Source organism: Pteropus medius, unplaced genomic scaffold (assembly GCF_902729225.1).
Source record: "Pteropus medius unplaced genomic scaffold, Ma_sr-lr_union100, whole genome shotgun sequence".
Taxonomy (NCBI): domain Eukaryota; kingdom Metazoa; phylum Chordata; class Mammalia; order Chiroptera; family Pteropodidae; genus Pteropus; species Pteropus medius.
Window position 1 is genome coordinate 11,012,878 of NW_024344378.1, and position 18,587 is coordinate 11,031,464.

The 18,587-nt window shown below is 43.2% G+C and overlaps 1 protein-coding gene and 1 pseudogene across 1 annotated transcript in view; one reads left to right on the forward strand and one right to left on the reverse strand.

The window, feature by feature from the left end:
• Positions 1–18,587, forward strand: part of NRAP (nebulin related anchoring protein) — a 72,869-nt gene that overhangs the window by 23,366 nt on the left and 30,916 nt on the right. Inside the window, exons 12-23 of the mRNA XM_039870897.1 lie at positions 28–132; positions 1,861–1,968; positions 2,967–3,071; positions 8,043–8,141; positions 9,354–9,458; positions 10,630–10,737; positions 10,979–11,080; positions 12,717–12,914; positions 13,484–13,588; positions 15,988–16,086; positions 17,247–17,351; positions 18,479–18,584. Coding sequence (XP_039726831.1) covers positions 28–132; positions 1,861–1,968; positions 2,967–3,071; positions 8,043–8,141; positions 9,354–9,458; positions 10,630–10,737; positions 10,979–11,080; positions 12,717–12,914; positions 13,484–13,588; positions 15,988–16,086; positions 17,247–17,351; positions 18,479–18,584 — 1,345 coding nt within the window. The remainder of the gene's footprint in view (positions 1–27; positions 133–1,860; positions 1,969–2,966; positions 3,072–8,042; positions 8,142–9,353; positions 9,459–10,629; positions 10,738–10,978; positions 11,081–12,716; positions 12,915–13,483; positions 13,589–15,987; positions 16,087–17,246; positions 17,352–18,478; positions 18,585–18,587) is intronic.
• Positions 341–459, reverse strand: LOC120609860 (uncharacterized; annotated as a pseudogene).

The window sequence follows — 18,587 nt, forward strand, 5'->3', positions numbered from 1 at the left end:
TTCTACTGTGGTGTTTTGGTTTCTAAGGTGGAGTATAAGAAAGATCTGGAAAGTAGTAAAGGTCACAGTATCAACTACTGTGAAACACCTCAATTCAGGAACGTCAGCAAGATCTCAAAATTCACCAGTGATGTGAGTTTTTAATGCCTAAGCATTTGTTTGGGCTTTTCTGACATTAATGTCTAGGTCTCCTGAGAGATAGTCTTTGTGAATGTATCTGTGTGTCTTGGAGAAGCATGGCCTTTTATTTTTTATTTTTTTTAGGCAAAGCAGTCCTTGGTTGACCTCACAGATTGCAAGGATCTTGTCAGCTTACAATCCCTTATTTTTTAATTTTTTATGCCTACAGCACCTGGTCTTCCTAGGTGGTCTCCCATCCAAGTACTAACCAGGTCTGACCCTGCTTAGCTTCCAAGATCAGACAGGATCAGGTTTGTTCAGGGTAACATGGCCATAGACAAAACATGGGCTTTTAGACACAAATACCTAAGAGTTTTGATTAAGACTGTCTGCTAGGACTGGTCTATGCAGTGTTCAGTTCTGTCACGTCCCCCACCACACACCTGACCCTGCATCCTCAGGGTGGCACCTGTCCTCTTGCACCTGTCCTCTTGCATCCTTTGTGAATCGCAGTATCCAGCAGTATTCGGCTCCTAGAGGCAAATGCTGGTGAGCGGGCCTGGCTGAGCATGTAGCATCTCCTCCCAATGCTGCTTAGTCCACGCTCTCATTTAACCCACACAGGCACCCGGAGAGTCAGCTGTTATTTCCCCATTTTACAGATAAGCAGCATTTGCAAATTTGGAAATTCTCAGGGAAGTGGCATTTGCAAATTTGGAAATTCTCAGGGAAGGTCTGGGAATGTGTATCCTTGAGAACATCAAGGACTTGTACTAGAATATGTGGTTTTACTTCTGCTTGGCTGCACATCATAGTAGAATTTAAAATCACGTGGGACTTTGTAAGGCTCAGCGAGAAATTTATTTTGCATAACTGTGGAGGTTAAGAGCACCAGCTTTGGAGCTCACAGACCTGGTTCCACAGTTAGCCAGGTGGGCTGACTGTCAACTTTGGGCAAGTCGTTAAAGCTCTCTGAGCTCCTTTTCCTATCTGTAAAATGGAGATGATGACAATTCCCTACTCCTCATAGAGTGCTTGTGATGACCAATTGAGATATGTAGAATCATGTCTGATAAATAGTAATGGTATTCTGTTTAAGTACTCTCAGTGCTTGGAACCTCAGTGGCCTCCCAGGGTAGGTGATTTTAATGTAGCTTCATTGAAAGCTACCCAGTTTTTCCTATTTATGACTTCTTGTCATCTCATTTTGGTTTTCCCTTTATTTGGTTGCTGCATTTGGGACATAACATTATTATTTCACATGGTTGCAATAGTGACCAATCTGTGATGTAAAATTCGAAGAATTTGGCAAAACTCAGGTTTTATTCTTCATCAATTTAGAAATGCAGGTAATAGCAGCAGTGATTTGTAACAGCCCCTAGCATGGAGCTTTGCACGCAATGCCAGCACAATCAATGCTTATCCATTGGAGAGCTCCATGCTCTTGTGGTAGGTTTTCACCTTGAAAAAATCTGGTGTGTTTAGAATCGAAAATATTTTCTTGTTTTGTTTTGTTTTTAAATCAGGTCTGTTTTTTGCTGTCTACGCTGATCAGATTCATTTTTTCCTATGTTCTTGTGTGCTTGTCTCACTTACGCTTGTTTGAAATTTAAGGGTTTTTTTTTTTTTAAGTCTGTCTTATTTTTTATTCAGTGCTATTTAGTGCATTAAGATGAGTAGTTAGTCTTCGACAAGTTGGGAAGAGGATGCTTTTGTTGAAAGTTTTGTGTTCCCATGTAGAATAAATATAAAGAAGACTACCAGAACCACATGAGAGGGCACTATGAAGGAGTTGGCATGGACAGACGGACTCTCCACGCTGTGAAAGTTGGAAGTCTGGCAAGCAATGTGAGTCCTTTTGTGAAGGGCCAAGAGGTCCTAGGGATCTATTGGAGTAGAGAGAGGTGGGGCGTAAGAAATTCGGCCAATTCTTTTTCAATCTTCCTTTTTAAAAATCAGTTTTCTATTGTGTAAAGACTAATCCATAAGAGTTTCTGAATGTTAACCAATACAACCAAGGCTAGGTAAAAGTCCTTGGAATTTTTCCAAAGCTTCAATTTATTTATCTCATCTTTTTCTAGTTTGAAGAGCAATCAGATCTGTTACAGTTGATCCAGTGTGCTAAAAAGTTTCAATTTCTGAGAGATAAAGATAAATTGATGAGCATAATTCTTATCTGAAATCTCTCAACATTTGTGGTTTATTTAGAATTTGTTGGTTAGTTTATGGATTGATCGGTTCATTCACTTATTTGATCATAGTGTTCATTAAAGACCTGGGGTCAAGGCACTGGTTAAGGTAGTGGGATAACAAAATAGATCAGGTCCCTGTTTTCCAAATAGCCTGTAATCTATTAATTCATCTTTGGCTTTATCAATTCAATTTATAGATTTTCAAATGCCATGTTGTAAATCTTAGAGGTAAAGGACACCTTTAAAAACCTTATTTCATTATTAAAACATATAAAAGTCAAATTTCCTTTCTTGAGAATGTCAAATTTAAACTTTAGAAAAAAATTTTAAAACATTCTGAAGACTTTGACTTTTCATTAGCTAAGAAGCTCTTCCATTTTATACTCATGTGCAAATGTCTCTTTAAAAAAAACTACGTAATAAGAAAGATAAAGTAAATGTGCTGCAGGTGAAACTTAACTAATTTTGGATTAAGAAGAATTCAAATTAATTGAAAGCAAAAGTGTGAACATAATTTAAATTTCCTTGGAGGTGAGGAAACTGAATTAATTTTGTTTCTGGTTATTTTTTAAGCATTTCCTGCAATATTCAAACAAGGTCAAAAGAAAGTGGAGGCTAATTCCTTTTTTCTCGTTTTGTGTACATGTGTTTCAGATTGCCTACAAAGCCGATTATAAACACGATATCGTTGATTACAACTACCCAGCTACTCTTACTCCTTCCTATCAAACAACGGTGAAACTGGTTCCTCTGAAAGATGTAAGTTCTCTTCCAATAGCTTTTTCCTCGTCCTTTCTCTCCTGTGGTGTGATTCTTAGGCAGCAAGATGGAAAGAAACAAGATACAACAGTTCATAGCAGATGAAAGGGACTGAGAAAGGGCCACTATTTTCCACTAGGAAGTCCATTTATGTATGTTTGGAAACTCTTAGACTATCATTGCAAGGTGAGGACAACTCTGGTTTCATCTTGAAAATGACCCAAGGTTCAGTTTCTCCTCTTAGAATCTAGTGGACTATGTCCGCTGTTGGGCGTAGTTAAGTAATCGTTCCTTAGCAATGATGAGCTTTTTTTTTTTTTTAAGTTTTGGAGTGTAGTATGTTTAAGGACCGAAGAAAATAAAATAAAATGACTACAAGTTGAGAGGAGTGGTAATGATGACTCAATATTTTTTCTCAGGAGCACTTGGGAAATATGTATGGAATAGCATGTAACCCTTAATTATTACATCAGTGATTTTATTCATTTCTATTTTGGCTTCTCCCAAATGAAATATACTTAATTAATGAAATTTATTGTTTTCTAATGATAAGAATTTTACTGCATGTTAATTCCAGAAAATTTAGAAAATACAGAAATAATACAAAGAAAAAGATAAAAGTCATGTCCTATCTTAATAAGTACTTAAGGTGGTTTAGAACTGAATTGGCATCATGGTTGTCAGTGAAGGTTAGCTTAAATCAATCAGTAATTCAACAAATAATTCAACATATATTTAATAAATTCTCAGCGCTACTTTCCTGCACATTCCTTTGAGATCAGCACAACTTCAGTAGCTGAGTTGGGTTTTGCTATTGGTAGGTAGGTCTTCCCATCTCTCCTTTGCTCAGAGTAGGTGCTGTGTTGGATATAGTTGGGCATCTCCAGCATCTAACTGTCTAATATAGTTTGTAGTACAATGAAGGACAGTCATTGGCAAATGATAGTTTAAAGGGTGAAAGAGACTTTTCAAACATGTAATATAGCAAGGGATGGGAATAGAGGAATATTAAAGGCCTAGACTTTGCTTCTCTTCTTCTTGGGAGGTTTTGTTGGGTTGACTTAATCATTTTGACTTAATGAAATACAAGGTTAAACTTGACTACCAAAGCTATTGTCTTTTTTTGTTGTTGTTGCATACATTACCTGGGAAACTTGAGGATCAAGAGCATTTCATTAAAATTTGTGCATGTGCTCTTGCAGTAGAGTTCTAGAAATCATGCTAATTGCACACAGCAAGGTAGATTTCTACAACCGTGTACTCCCTTTATAACATGACTTGCTAATAGATTTGCCTCTCTAACACTGTGGCTCAAACCATGCACCTGAAATATCACCAGCTCATCTTGGGAAGTCTGAGAAATGAATTCAACTAGACTAGATTGGAAATATCAGGCTAGGTTCTACACTGGCTGCCCATGAGCCAGATCCAGACCGCAGAGGTATTTTGTTTGGTCACACAGTGTTTAAAAAAAAAAGTTGGACCAATTTATAGAAATTGTGAGAGTTCACATAAAAAATTAAACTTTCACTTTTTCTCGAACCAAAAAAAAAAAGGGAAAACTCCAGGAACTGTGGCCCTAGTTCTCCTCCAGAAACAATTGGCTGGGACTGAGTGGCAGCTGCTTTCTGTCATGATTCTCTCTTCTGCTTTCCTGGCTCCCATGTGATTTTGAGTTTTCCACCCCTAACGCAGGGGCTTTGGTGTTCAGAAAGTTTGGGGAATCCATTACAAGGACATTTGTGGTTTCTCTTTCTGTCTGGGAATCTTAAAGGTGGTCAAAGAGCTATGAATTTAAACAAACAAAAGTCCTTGATTAGGGAGCGTTCTCTTCAAACGATTTTATAAACACTAATAGCATTAAAATGAGACTCTATCCTCAGCAAAGAGACCCTTCAGAAAGTAGATTGAAGCAATGGCCATATCTGTGATGTTGCAAAAGTGCGATTAATCATGGTGATGGTTAATTATGTCCTGCAGAGGAAAGTAATTGTGCTCTGCCACACACTTAATGCAGAATTATCGGGGAGGAATATGCCATTTAAAAAAAAATCCAGTTTTTGAGACATTTTATCATGCGTAATTCTGAATTCTAATGGTCTCTTTATTATAAGATGATAATTTTCCCCTCTAAATTAATGCATTAGAAAGCCACTGTTCTCTAATCTCATTAATAGTTGACATTGAAATGACTTTATATTTCCTAGTTTTCCCTTCATACCCCATTGTCCAAAACTCAGAGTGTACACAAAACCTTTCTCCTTGAATCATTAACTAAAAAACCCAAAATGATACTGTCCTTTATCACTAAACTCAAGAAAATACCCCGTGGCCCAGTGTCAGAGACACTGTTTTTCCTTGATCCTGTTCTAGAAGTTAATTCACAAGTCATTTGTTTGCACTTGGAGTACCTTTCCTTGTTTAAGGCTGTGGAAATCTCCTTTTCCCTCTATAAAATAGCAAGTGATAGTTTCAAGCACACCAGCTTTGGCAAACTAGGCTTATAAAATATAGAATGAGAGCCACTTTGGGATGCGGGGTGCTGGGATTTGAACCCTAGCTCTGACAGTCTCTGGGTGACCTCGAGCAAGTCGCTTCAGGTCTCTGTGCCCCAGTTGTCAACATGGTAAGGTAAAGGCAATAACGGTGTCTCTCTGCAGGGTAGTTGGGAAGATTAAATACATCAATATGTGTAAAGCACTTGAGATCATACCGGGCTCACAGTAACTGCTATTTTTTATCCATGATTAATATCAGCCAATGTTGAGACAGGCAAGAATGGAGTGCCTATGAGGAAGAGATGATTTCAAGCTGGCCCATAGGTCTATTTCATTTGGGTCTCTGGTTTTAAAAACATTGTGCTATTTTCCAGCATTTAAAAATTGCAAGATTTTGTATAATCATGGATTTTGGGTTTCTTTGGAATAAGGGGAAAATCTGGCCACTGTGCCCCACGTGGATACACAGTTACTGTCTCCTAGAGCTGAGGAGCAGTTGCTGCCCTTTGCCACAGTCTCCACCACTCCTTACTACTTCCCCAACAGTGAAGCCAGACACTGAGCCTGCACTAGTGTTTCACTTGTACCCCGCTAGTGGTCCGTTTGGCTCTCACAGACTTCGTGACCTTTGTGTTACCACCAGGGAGGTGGCAGTGGGCAGTAACAGCAGGCAGATAGAATGGCAGAGACATCAGACTCTAGTTTAGGCAGACAAGAAGTGGTAGGAAAGTGCAGTGTTGGGCACAAGTGTGAACCCCTGTGAAGGGCAGAGCCAATGCCAGAGGAGCATGACCAGAGGTCAGGATAGAGGTGGCATCAGATCGCAGGGATGCAGCCAAAGGGTGTGGGGATCTTAGGCAGAACCTAGGTCTATAGATGCTGTGATACTATGTGTGGTAGTGGACTTCGGGCAATAAAACAGAGGCATGAAGACTATGAGTGGGGTTTTCAGTGGTCATCTGATTGCTGTGAACAAAGCCAGGGCCTAACCTGGAGCCTGTAGGTAGAGAAGCTCACGTGTCCAGAGGGTCTGGGTCCGTTTGGGGTCCATGGAGCAAGCATTCAGCTGAGATATCTCCACAGGCAGGGCCGTGTCTGAGTTTGTTTACTCTGCAGAGTAGACACTGTGACTGTTTGCTGAAGATATGAATGAATGAATAAATGGATGAATGAAAGGGGATCAGGCAGGCATAAAAGAGGAAGTTCAGGATTAGGAATGAGTTAATATTTTCCTCCTTTACTTGGATATAGGGCCAACCTTGGTTAAATCGTGGAACAGGCCGTTTACCATTCACGACCACCCCCTATTTTCTTTGACCTGTTTGTATACTGGCTCCCCTTCCACCTGTACAGGTTTCTGAGCTCCCAGTTAGCTCCCCTCAGCCCTCACCCCTTATTACCTACCTTTGAGCCTCAAACATGTCCCTTTACCTCTCTGCTCAGATTCCCAATCTCTCTGCAGTGGATCTGAGGTACGTACGGAGGAAAATAAGATCATTGGATGACTGTATCCTCATGCGCAAATGACTAATGATTCTTAACTCTCTGAAGGAAAAATTGTTCTTTCAAAAGAGAAAATTCACTAGCCCTCCATATCTTAAAGTAGTGGGACATTGGAGAGTCAATGCAATAGACCGCTCTGCAGATTCCCCTTCCTTCTCTTCTGAGCCCACATCTTTTATGATAATACCAAGCTTAGGGCAGTTTCCTGGGAGACTCTGGCAAGGTGGAAGTGAGGGCCCTGCTGGGGCTGGGTGTTCAGGGTGAAGACATGGCAAGGGTGTCCTCACCCAGAGCCTCTGATGCTCCACCACCTCCCACTTAGACTTGTGTATAGCTTTAATTGGACTTTTTGTCTCTCCTTCATTTTTCTTTTTCCTTTAAAAACAAAACAAAACAAAACACTTGTCTTTTGAAGTATAAGACATACATAGAAAAGTACACTAAGTATTGATACACAGCTTGGCTTATTATAAAGTGACCTTGTGTGTGCATTTTCAGTGGGAATGTGCCTAGGAACAGAATTGTTGGGACTTAGAGTATGTGTGTGTGCCAAAATGCCACAGCCTCCCAAAGTGGCTGTGCTGGTCCACATGTCTGTCTGCAGTGTTCTCAGAGTCCCCACAGCTCTGCATCCTTGTCGACACTTGGTATTGTCCTCTGTTTAAGTTTTCACTCTTGAGGTGAACATGGAGGGGTGTCTCGTTGTGATTTTAATATTTGTTTCTCTGATTAATAAGGTGGACAAGCCATCAAGCTGACCTCTTTCATGAGCTGCTCTTCCAAGTCACTCTCTCTTCAGTGCACTGTTTTCTATCTGTGGTCTTGTAGTGTCTGTTGGTCTCCAATTGGAATCTTTGATTACTTTTCTAGTAATTTGAGAATTGCAGCTCTCTTGGGATTAGGGGGAGAGAGCTAAGCAAATCTTAGAGACAAGTGCAAGTGACATCTTTTTGTGTCTCTTTTTACCCAGGTCAATTACAGGCAAAGTATCGACAAGTTGAAGTACAGCTCTGTGACCAACACCCCTCAGATTGTTCAAGCCAAAATCAATGCCCAGCAACTGAGTCATGTGAGTGACCTGACCTGTCCAGCTGAACATGGGGGACTTGCCATTGATTAGTGGCCTCTGAATATCTGGCTCCCTGGCTCTCCAAGGATTTGACTTTCATTAATGGTGACATATGTCTTATTACAACATGAAATGACCCTTCTAGATTTAAACTTTTTATTCTAGAAAATGTCAGATACATTCCAAAGTAGAAAGAATGGTGTAACGAATCCTCACGAATCCATCACTCAACCTCACCGATTATCAATTCATGGCCAGTCTCACCTCATTTATATGCCCATCCACTCCATTCCCCTCCCATATTATTTTGAAGAAAGTCCCAGGTATTATATAATTTAACCTGTTTAAATTATGAATCTCTAAAAAGATAAAAAAGGTTAAACATATTTATATAATTTTAATATATCACCAAAGTTCGATTAGCATTCAACATTCCAATTGTCTCATAAGGTTATAACTATTTTTTTTACAGTTTGTTTGAATCAGAATCCAAATAAGGTTCACACTTTGTGATTGGTTGATGTCTTTGAGACTCTTTATCTTTAAGTTCCCTTCTTTATCTCTTTTCTTTCAAGTTGTTTGTTGAAGCAACTGGATTGTTTATCCTGTAACATTTCCCACAATCTGAGCTTTCCTGACTGCATCCCAGCATGGACGTCACATGTTCCTTCTGCCTCCAATGTCCTGTAAAATAGTAGTTGGGTCTATAGGCTTGATCAGGTTCAGGTTTAATTCTGGGGGGAGACTGCTTCTCTGATGATGTTGTATTCCATTGGGAATCACGTCATGTCTGGTGAATCTTTTCTCGTGATTTAAGATGGCTTTTTTCCAATGTGGGCAGGCATTCGAAAATTACTCTTTGAGTGTCCACCCTTCACATATCAAGATGTTCAGCATTGCAGCAAGTAAAAAACCAACTTTCATCCCCTCGTGTGCTTCAAAAGAGCGTGCTGAGGTGGCCACAGGGACATCCTATGTGAATTCACAACTTCAAGTACCTTTGAGTTGTTTTACTTTTCATTTGGCATCTTTGATTTGCTAATTTAAAACATTTGTAAAATTACAGGCTTCCTTGTAAAATGCCTTTTCCAGAAACTCCTCCTCCATTATAGGTCTAAGGGAAAAGTAAAAAAGCGAGTGTTCTCTCCAAAATTCTCCTTCTGCCCGTAAAAACCTTGCATTTACCCTGCGGGCTTGTTTTAAACCCAACAGGTGAATTACCGCGCTGACTATGAGAAAAATAAGCTGAATTACACATTGCCCCAGGATGTACCTCAGATGTTAAAGGCCAAAACCAACACCGAACTCTTCAGCGAGGTAAGCGGGCAGCATGGGGAGAGCGTGGTGGGGGTTCTGCACAGAGGCAAAGATGAAGATACCAGCCCAATGAGGCAGGACTGTTCTGCTCATGAGAGAGCTTTAGCCGAGGCACCTACCCTGTTACAATTTGGAATTTTGCTATCTTGTGGCACATGGGAGTTCACTGGCAATAAGTTGATGATCATGGCAATTTCATTCTCATTGTGTGAGCATATATACAGTATGTGCATGAACACACACACATGCATCATCATCATCATCATCATCATCATCATCATCATCATCATTTTCATCCTGGTGACTTCTAGTTGGAGCTTTGCTGTGTGGAGAAAATTTAAGTTTTATGAAGATTAGTCTTAATCACCAGACTCTTACAGGAGTCACAAATGGGTTGTGGTTAGGTTTCTTATTCTAGATGGGATTTTGAGGGCAGGAGAGGGAAAAAAAGGAAAAAAAAAAATGCTCGTTGAATGCTTGTTTCATGTTGGGCATCGAGGTGGGAAGTTTACATATGGAGTTATTCATTTGCCATAATCCCCAGGAAGTATTGATCGTAGGGACATAGTGGCATGGGCTTTGGTATCAGATAGACCTGGGTCAGATATTGGCACCGCCATTTTCAGCCCATGACCCTATGCAAGGTCTCAATGTTTCTGAGCCTCATAGGCCTAATACCAAGTTGATGAGTAGGAGACACTTAGGAAAAGGCCAGTGAGGAGTAGGTGCTGTTACCATGGCAATATCAATATCAATGCCTTATATCTGTATTGTACTTTATCAGCTTAAGATCTGTTTCCATACACTATATCCAATTTATTCTCATACCATCCTTGAGGCAGCTAATGATATTCTTATTGCAAATCGTAAACTAAGGCATGAAGAGATAAAGTAACTTGCCCAAGGTCACATGATCAGGAAGCAATGGCGCTCGGAAGAACACATAGGCCTTCTCTTTGTCCTGTCTCATTACCACTGCCCTGCATGGCCCAACAGCTATGGACCCAACAGTCAATCTTAATAATTGATAATAACACTAAGGTTCTAGTCTATAGGCAGATGAAGAAACAAACTAACTTGGCTTTTTGTTCTTTTTTTAAAAAAATTTTTCTTCAACTTTTGGCAGGAATATGGATAGTGATTCCTACTCACCTGTGCTTTTGATTGTCAGGTTAAGTACAAAGAAGGCTGGGAAAAGTCTAAGGGGAAAGGATTTGAAATGAAGCTGGATGCCATGCCTCTGCTGGCCGCCAAAGCCTCCGGAGAGCTTGCTAGCAATGTATGTTTTCTCTTATTAACTCAGAAATGCATAAGAAATGGTTTCCATAAAATGTCAGTGGCCCTGCAGAAAAAAATAATAACTGTTAACACTGTAAACATCGTAATACTTTAATCTGGGTGCAAAAGACTGGGAGTTGTTTTTTTTCCAGAATTGTTCCCCTTGACTTGTTAAAACTGGAGCCCCTGAGATGGCAAAGTTTCTCTCTCACTCACAGTTGACTCTTTTGCTTTCTCTCAAGATTAAATACAAAGAAGAATATGAAAAGTCCAAAGGCAAAGTCATGGGAACTACAGACTCTAGGCTTCTGCACTCCCTGCAGGTTGCCAAGATGAGCAGCGAGGTAAATTCTTTTCTACCGCCCACCCCTCGCCAAGTAAATTGGAGTTGTGTTACTTTAAAGTTTTTTCCCTGGGCTTCCTTCGCCTGGAACTGTTATATTTTTATTGACTTCCAACTATGATTTCTTTCCTGGCTCAAGTGAGAAGGTTGTCTCATATCTTTATTGTGCCGAGGCATACTATTCTTTTAAAATAGATGAGTCGTGTGCCCCATAGTGGTGACCAGTATCTCCCAATAGAAGTATAAAGATGTTCGACCGCATTGATTCATTCTACAAATGTTTACCAAGCAACTACCATGGGCGAGATCCTGTGTGAGACTCTGGGGTTCTAAGAATGACCACCACATAACAGTTTCCTCCCTAATGGAGCTTAATTATACTGGGAGAGTTAGACAGTAAGCACCCTGTTTATTGTGGCGATGTCCTGGATGAATCCTGTGGTCACAAACACACATGATATTCGAAATATTTAGCATCCAGGCTCCAACCAATCAAAAAGATGATCCTTGTAAACAACTGTAGTGGCTGGAGATTAATCTTGGTAAATATCACTTACCAAAGTCCTGGGGAAGGAGCTTTCTGCTAGAAGGGACAGACTTGGTTTCTAATCAAGTCTTCCCTGCCAATGCTGAACAGTTACAAAGGACACATGAGTGTCAGATTTCTGCTTTACAAATGTCTGCTTGGAGCTGTGAGACCAGCTTTTAATGCTCCGACGGTGTGGTCAGTGATAATTACCTGATGAGCCATCAAGGAGCTGTGCCCTGAATGAAATAAGAGAGTTGGCATCTGAGTTGCCATTTTGGAGATGCCTACAGAACAAGCCCTGTGAACTGCGTAGTCACGAAGCATAGAGAGACATTGAAAATTTGGCTTCGGTTTAGACAGAGAACAAAATGGTATTTCATATTTGCAGTGGGAGTATCTAGGGCCAAAAAGATTGTGTCCTGCCCAAAGTCATATAGTAGTCAGTGGGAGAGGGGGAGGGGAAGAGAATTAGACCCTACGACTCTAACTTACTGGCATCATGCTCCTTTTATTGTAGCACATTATCTTCCCCACCACCATCATTATCACCACTATCATCACCATCATCACCATCATCATCAGCATCATCATCATTATTACCATTGTCATTGCCAACCTTATTGCTAGTATTCATCAAGCACTTTCTATATGCCAGTTCCTGCACCAAGCAGGTGTCATCTACTATTTTGTTTGCTTATCACAATAGTCCCCTGAGGAAAATGAGCCTTTAGAGAGGTAATGGAACTTCCCAGAGGTCATCCAGCTGGCAAAAGGCAGATTGGCTTTTAACACAGGCTACCGTGGCTCTGGAGCCCAAGCTTTGTTATTATACCTCTAAAAGCTTCTATGGAAACCATGAGTAGAGTGTTTGCCTCCTGGGGAGGCATTTATTTAGGATTGGTAGGAGGCATTCCACCCAGAGACAAAGTGGTATAGAACCTCAGCTCCCCAGCACCCCACCTTACAGAGCCAGGAGTTGGGTCCCACCTTTCTGACAGATGAGGGCCATTGATCAGAGTGCCAGTTTCTTATAAAAGCCTGAGCTTCTTTTCCTGTGTTTTAATATCACTCCTGCTTCAAGTAATGGCCTTGTTTCGGTACCTTTGAGGTTGAATACAAGAAAGGCTTTGAAGAGAGTAAGACCCACTTTCACCTCCCCATGGATATGGTGAACATCAAGCATGCCAAGAAGGCCCAAGCTCTGGCCAGTGATCTGGATTACAGGAAAAAACTGCATGAATACACTGTGCTGCCTGAAGATATGAAGACTCAGTGGGCCAGGAAAGCCTATGGGCTGCAGAGCGAGGTGAGCCCTACTCACTGCCACTTCCCCGCCATGCATCTCTTGCAATTGGGCACAGTGATACTTTCAGAGTGACTTTGAACCTGTGCACGAGTCTATTACATAACACGGAGGAAGAACTGCTGGAGATGTGCCGGGCCCAGGGAGGATGGGTGGGGAGGTGGAAATACAGATGTGGTTGAGACAGCGGAGACTAGAGGTTGGAGGATTGGGGCTCAGAGCCATGGTGAAAGTCAAGATATGTTGGGAATGTGTATGAGCAAAGGTTGAATCAAGTGTTGAAAATAGTAAGTCAATTTTTGAAATTTAGCAGGTTGTCAGATAAGGCCCCTGATCAGAAAGTCTGAAAAGCCCTCTTTTTATTTAGTTTATAAAATAGAACATTCTCTTCTGGTTACGGAGTGGCTCCCCCCAGCCCCCAAATAGAGTTCTGCCTGACTGTGAAAGAGTAGGAAGAACTTCTTCCAGGAAGACAAATGCAGGAGCAAGGATTTTCCTCACTCTCTAATCAGACACACGGATGCCCAGTCTGCATCCATGTGTCTGATTAGAGCTGGGTTTTTCTCTTGCAGCTGCAGTACAAGGCCGACCTGGCGTGGATGAAAGGCGTGGGGTGGCTGACGGAGGGCAGTCTCAATTTGGAACAGGCCAAGAAGGCTGGTCAGCTGGTCAGCGAGGTAACCTGAGCCCAGGCCCCTGACTTCTAGTAGTGACCTTTTCTGATTCCCCCCTCCCCAACCCCTAGGCTTATTTTGGGTGTTACTCAGGACTTCTTTGTTTTGCACCTGTAGCACACCTTGAGCTAACCTTCCACACCCTTAAGCTTCCTGGGCAGGTATTTGTCCGAAGCCTACCAATTTACTTTAAGTAGCAGTTGCATCCAGAGAGTAGTTTAGAAGGGTTGTAATACAAAATCAGTTACCACGTGGGAAGCATGTGTCTGTTGTGTAGGCATTTGTTATTCCTTCTGAATCAGAGTCTGACCTTCAGAGGTCAGCATTCTCTTTATGCTCATGCCTTAAACACACTGTAGACTTTGAGCAAGTTACTCGGCCCCTCTGATTCACTTTCTCTCATATAAAAATGAGAACGCTGGACAGGCTACCCTTCAAAGTCCCTGTGGCTCTAAGCCTAGGCTTCTCTTTGCGCCGTGTTAAAGCTGCCTTTGGCAGCAGGCAGAAGAAGACTTTTAAAGGGCATTTTGTTTGGAAATGTGACCATTTCAGGAGCTCTGTTTGGGGATCTTCAAAGGCGATTCTTGTTTCAGGGCCAGGGAGGCTGAGTCGGCATCTCTCTTGCAAATGTTAATAATAGTGACAGTCATAGCTGCCAGTTGTGGACTGATAGTAATTATGTACTCATCACTGTCATTTATGGGCCACGCTGAGTGTATTACAAACATGTTGCTTATTTATTGCTCACAACTGTCCTATGTGAGTGACATCCTATTAATATCCCATTTTACATATGAGGAAAGTAAGACTTAAAGTCACACTTACAGGAAGTAACAGAGTTGGCATCTGTATCCACAATTTGATCCAATGCCCCAGTTCTTGACCCCTAAGCAATATTGCACCCCCAAAGCCCTGCTTTGTAATTTATTCTTGTTTTCCTATGGCACTCATCCCCTGATACGGATGTGCCCCGGTGAGAATGTATAAATAAGGGAGGTAGACAGAAGAGAATAACCCTTTAGAGTTCCTATTACTCGGCTTCTCCGAGAGCAGCTAAAATCCAGGTGGAGCAACCAGAGCCTGTTAGTCTTGGACACAGGTGTGGTGAGAGGCCCCAACCAGCCTGGGGAATGAATTCAGCCTGAGGAATACCAGTTTCTGTCTCACTTCCTAGGCCTACCAATTGTTAAGCTCCTCAAGGGCCAGGAAGATATCATCTCCTTTGCCTTTTTAATATCCCTGGTGTGCCCGGTACAGGGTGGGTTCTTGGCTGTTCGATAAGTATTTTGACCAGCGCAGAGCCTGGGACCACCTTGAGTTCCCAGCCATGGAAGGGTAATGCGACTTCCTTCAATTATGTGGCGAGGTTTTCCTGTTCCATACACTGGAACTAGAAAGGAAATTGCAAGTTGTTTTGAAACAGTTGCTCTAGAATTTTTTTTTTTTTTCCTAAAGGGAGGAAATCTGGAGTTTGCAATATTCCACTCCCTATTTGGGGTTCAGTTGATATCTAAAACCTTTTGCCGACAACACCGGAGGTTTTCTCCTCCCTGATCTCCCCGCCCTGTGAAGCTTCTGCTTCAACGGGCCATCCTCAGCAGCCACCTTCCCCGTCAACTTTGGCGAATCCAATGGAAAAGCCAGAGGAACTAACCTCTGAGGAGGACAAGAAGTCCCCGTGGTGGGAGACAGAATTAGCACATTTGAAATTTTGCCCATTTCTCTGTGGCTGTGTGACGGGGACATTATGAGGACAAGACTTCAGTGATCTGCAACACTAAGAAACTGTGAGGGTGCATCCACCTGACCACAAGCCTTCTGTCTGTGGCTCCTGGCATTTTCCTTCCTTAGAGCAGCTACTTTCTCGGTAATCATGACAGCACCCTGAATAATGGCGACGGCTAACGTAGGAGCACTTACCCTGCCCATAACTCACGGACAGCATGGTGTTGAAGCCTCCGCTCCAGCCCGGCGTGAGGTGGCTTCCATTGGTTTCCCCCTTGAACAGACAAAGCACAGGTAGCTCAGGTGGTTAAGCGACGTACGTGCCCAAGGTCACGAGCTAGAAAAAGGTGGAGGCGAGATTCGGACCTTAGTAAAGTCCACATTCCCTACACCTCACTATCCTGTGTCAGATCTAGACTTATAAAGGGGATACATCCCAGGGTGAAATACAGGATTTGCTAAGGGGAAAAAATTCAAGCCCCCATTCAGTAGTAGCAACTAAAGCAATGCCACCAGAACAGGCAGTCTCATGTCTGCATGGTCCTGTCAAAGCTGGAACATTTTCCCCCAGGAAATGCTTGTGTCACGGAAAGCATGCGTGTGTATACGTGCACATGTGTGTGGCAGTAGGGACAGTCTAATCCTAATACTATCGGGTCCCTTTTCTTCGGAAACAGAAACACTACAGGCAGAGGGTGGATGAGCTGAAGTTCACCAGTGTGGCCGACAGCTCCCAGATGGAGCATGCCAAGAAGAGCCAGGAGCTGCAGAGCGGGGTGAGTCCTGGGCTGCCCTTTCTCTACCAAGCTGCTGTGTCATGGGCCCAGGAACCTCTGGGGACAACAGCAGGTGCTGCCCAGGCACAATCCAGGAACCAAAGAACCGTGCCTTTAAATAGGCTGGACCCAGCTTTCTGCAGGCTTCCAGGCTGGCTCTGGGAACTGGAATCCAGGCCTCCCTGCCTCGCCCACTACGCTTCTCTCCTGGTCGTTGGGGGTAGATGGCGACCGATGTTATTTTTTTCAGCTTTCAACATTGCCCAGTTCCTTCTTTCTTCTTCTTTCTTTCTCCTTCTTCTATTTCTCATGAGAGACTCCATTATTCTGCAGCCAGTAGAGGATTGTCTTGGAGGAGGAGAACATTTGCTTGTGGGCTGTGTGTATTTCATGCCTACTTGAGCTCAAATGGGGGAGGCAGAGCAATGAAACCCCATTAGGGTTTACGCATGTGGTTAGCACTTGCTGCGTACCTACACCCAGCAGGTGCCATAGTTGCTACAATCTGGCCAGGATCTTCCCAGCTTTCTATCCTAAAGGTCCAGTTACACCTGCCAGAAAGGATGCTGTCACCATAACCCAGAGTCAACTGGGAAACTCCAGTTGGGGTGAAGGAGGAAAGGGAGAGAGAAAGAGCAAGGGCGATAAGTTTTCCGTGGAGATGTTCGTGCATGTTGTCTTTTTGGTCACTGCTCAGTTTCCAGATGTCAGAACCTACAGATGCATTAAGGTTGATTATGGCCTTGCAGGAGGTACAGTATGCATTTTATTTCTCCTACTTGGGGAGCCTGTATTCCTCTGAGTCCCCTCGTGGGTTCTTTTTTTGAGGCCGTGGACAGCATAGGTGAGAAGAGCTTGGGGAGGACGATGCCTTCTCAAGGGAAAGGTATGAGAACAAAAACCTTGGAGGGGTTTTCAGGTTGGTCCCGGCCACGTTCTTCTCTCAGCTCCTTACTGCTCCTTGCCCCTCACCCATCACCTCTCCTGCCTTAAGCCTCATTTACTGTATCCTGCTGGCCAGTGTCTGGTCCGGTCTGTTGTGTAATGGACTTCCCGGGCAGGTCGCAGAAGAGACAAGCAGACGTGAAGACTTATGAGTGATGCCGTGCCACTCGCCCATCCCTGCCACCTGCTCTTGACCCAGTTCTTTCTCCCAACAGGTGGCCTACAAGGCAGGAAACGAGCAGTCCCTCCATCAGTACAGCATCAGCAAAGACGAGCCTCTGTTCCTGCGGGCCCGAGCCAATGCTGCCAACCTCAGTGAGGTACAGCGGGAGTGGGTGGGCAGCCGCTGGCTCTGCTTCCCCGTGCGGACGCCTGGTCAGCAAACCCCGCCAGCCATGTTGGTGTCAGCTGAGGTTACATACATGTGGTCATTGTAACAGAACTTGTCTTACAGAACTTGTTCTAGACCAGCATTCACAGGGAAGACAACCTTTCATAGGAGTGAGCTGGTGGGGACTTGAGCCACTGACTCTGAGATGAAGTAGGGGACAGTGGTTATTCCAGAGTCAGAGATGAAAGAGCGTAAGAGTTGTGTCATGGGGGAGCAAGTAAGAGCTCAGATGTTAGCTCCAAACTGCCTGGGTTACATCCTCTGCTCCGCTACTCCGGGTGTGCCACTTTGGGCAAATTCTTTGCTTTCAGTTGTCTAGTTGGTAAAATGAAGGTAATACTAGCCCCTTCCTTACTGGGTTGTCGTGAGGCTTCAGAGCTAATATACAGAAAGCACTCGGAGGACTGTGCACAAGGTAGCTTTACTCTTAGACACAAAAGTACGCACAGTCTCAACATTCCCATCTCCATCTTCTAAGGAGGGGCCTTAGCTCTTCCACTCAGCTCCCCGGTCTTTGGGTCATGATCTGATTAATGGGTATAGGGAGAAGGAGAAGGAGCAATGGAAGCTAAACTGATTCATATGCAGAAAGGGAGGGGAGCCTTCCAGAAGAAAGAACTTGTAATCTGGGGGCAGGACAGGAAATAGGAGAAGTAAGGAAAAGAGCCAGGGGTAACCAGAGGTTAGGGGGGCAGAAAGAGAAAAGAGGGCTGTTGGGGCAGCTGCTGGGCTGGGCGGGTGTGTGGACAGAGACAGAGACCGCTGTCAGAAACGTTGCTATGTGTTTTGCAATGTTTTTCCACTTTGGCATGTCTTTGAGCCTTCTATGAAGACTCCTCATGTTTTTCAAGGCTTCGGGTGTTCAATTTCAGCTTCTTTTGATTGAAGCCATCTGCATCAAGAGGCCTAAGGCAGGAACAAGAAGGCCTGGTTGTATTCAGGTTATAGTGTTTCTGGGAAAGATGTAATCCGTGTTTGCCGCCTAGAGAGGTCTTTCCAGAGTCTAGGTGAGCCCTCTCCCACGAGGATGATCTCTCTTCTCCTAAATCCCCTTAGAAACTATACAAGAGCAGCTGGGAAAACCAGAAGGCAAAAGGGTTTGAGCTACGTCTTGACTCCTTGGCGTTCCTGGCAGCCAAAGCCAAGAGGGACCTGGCCAGCGAGG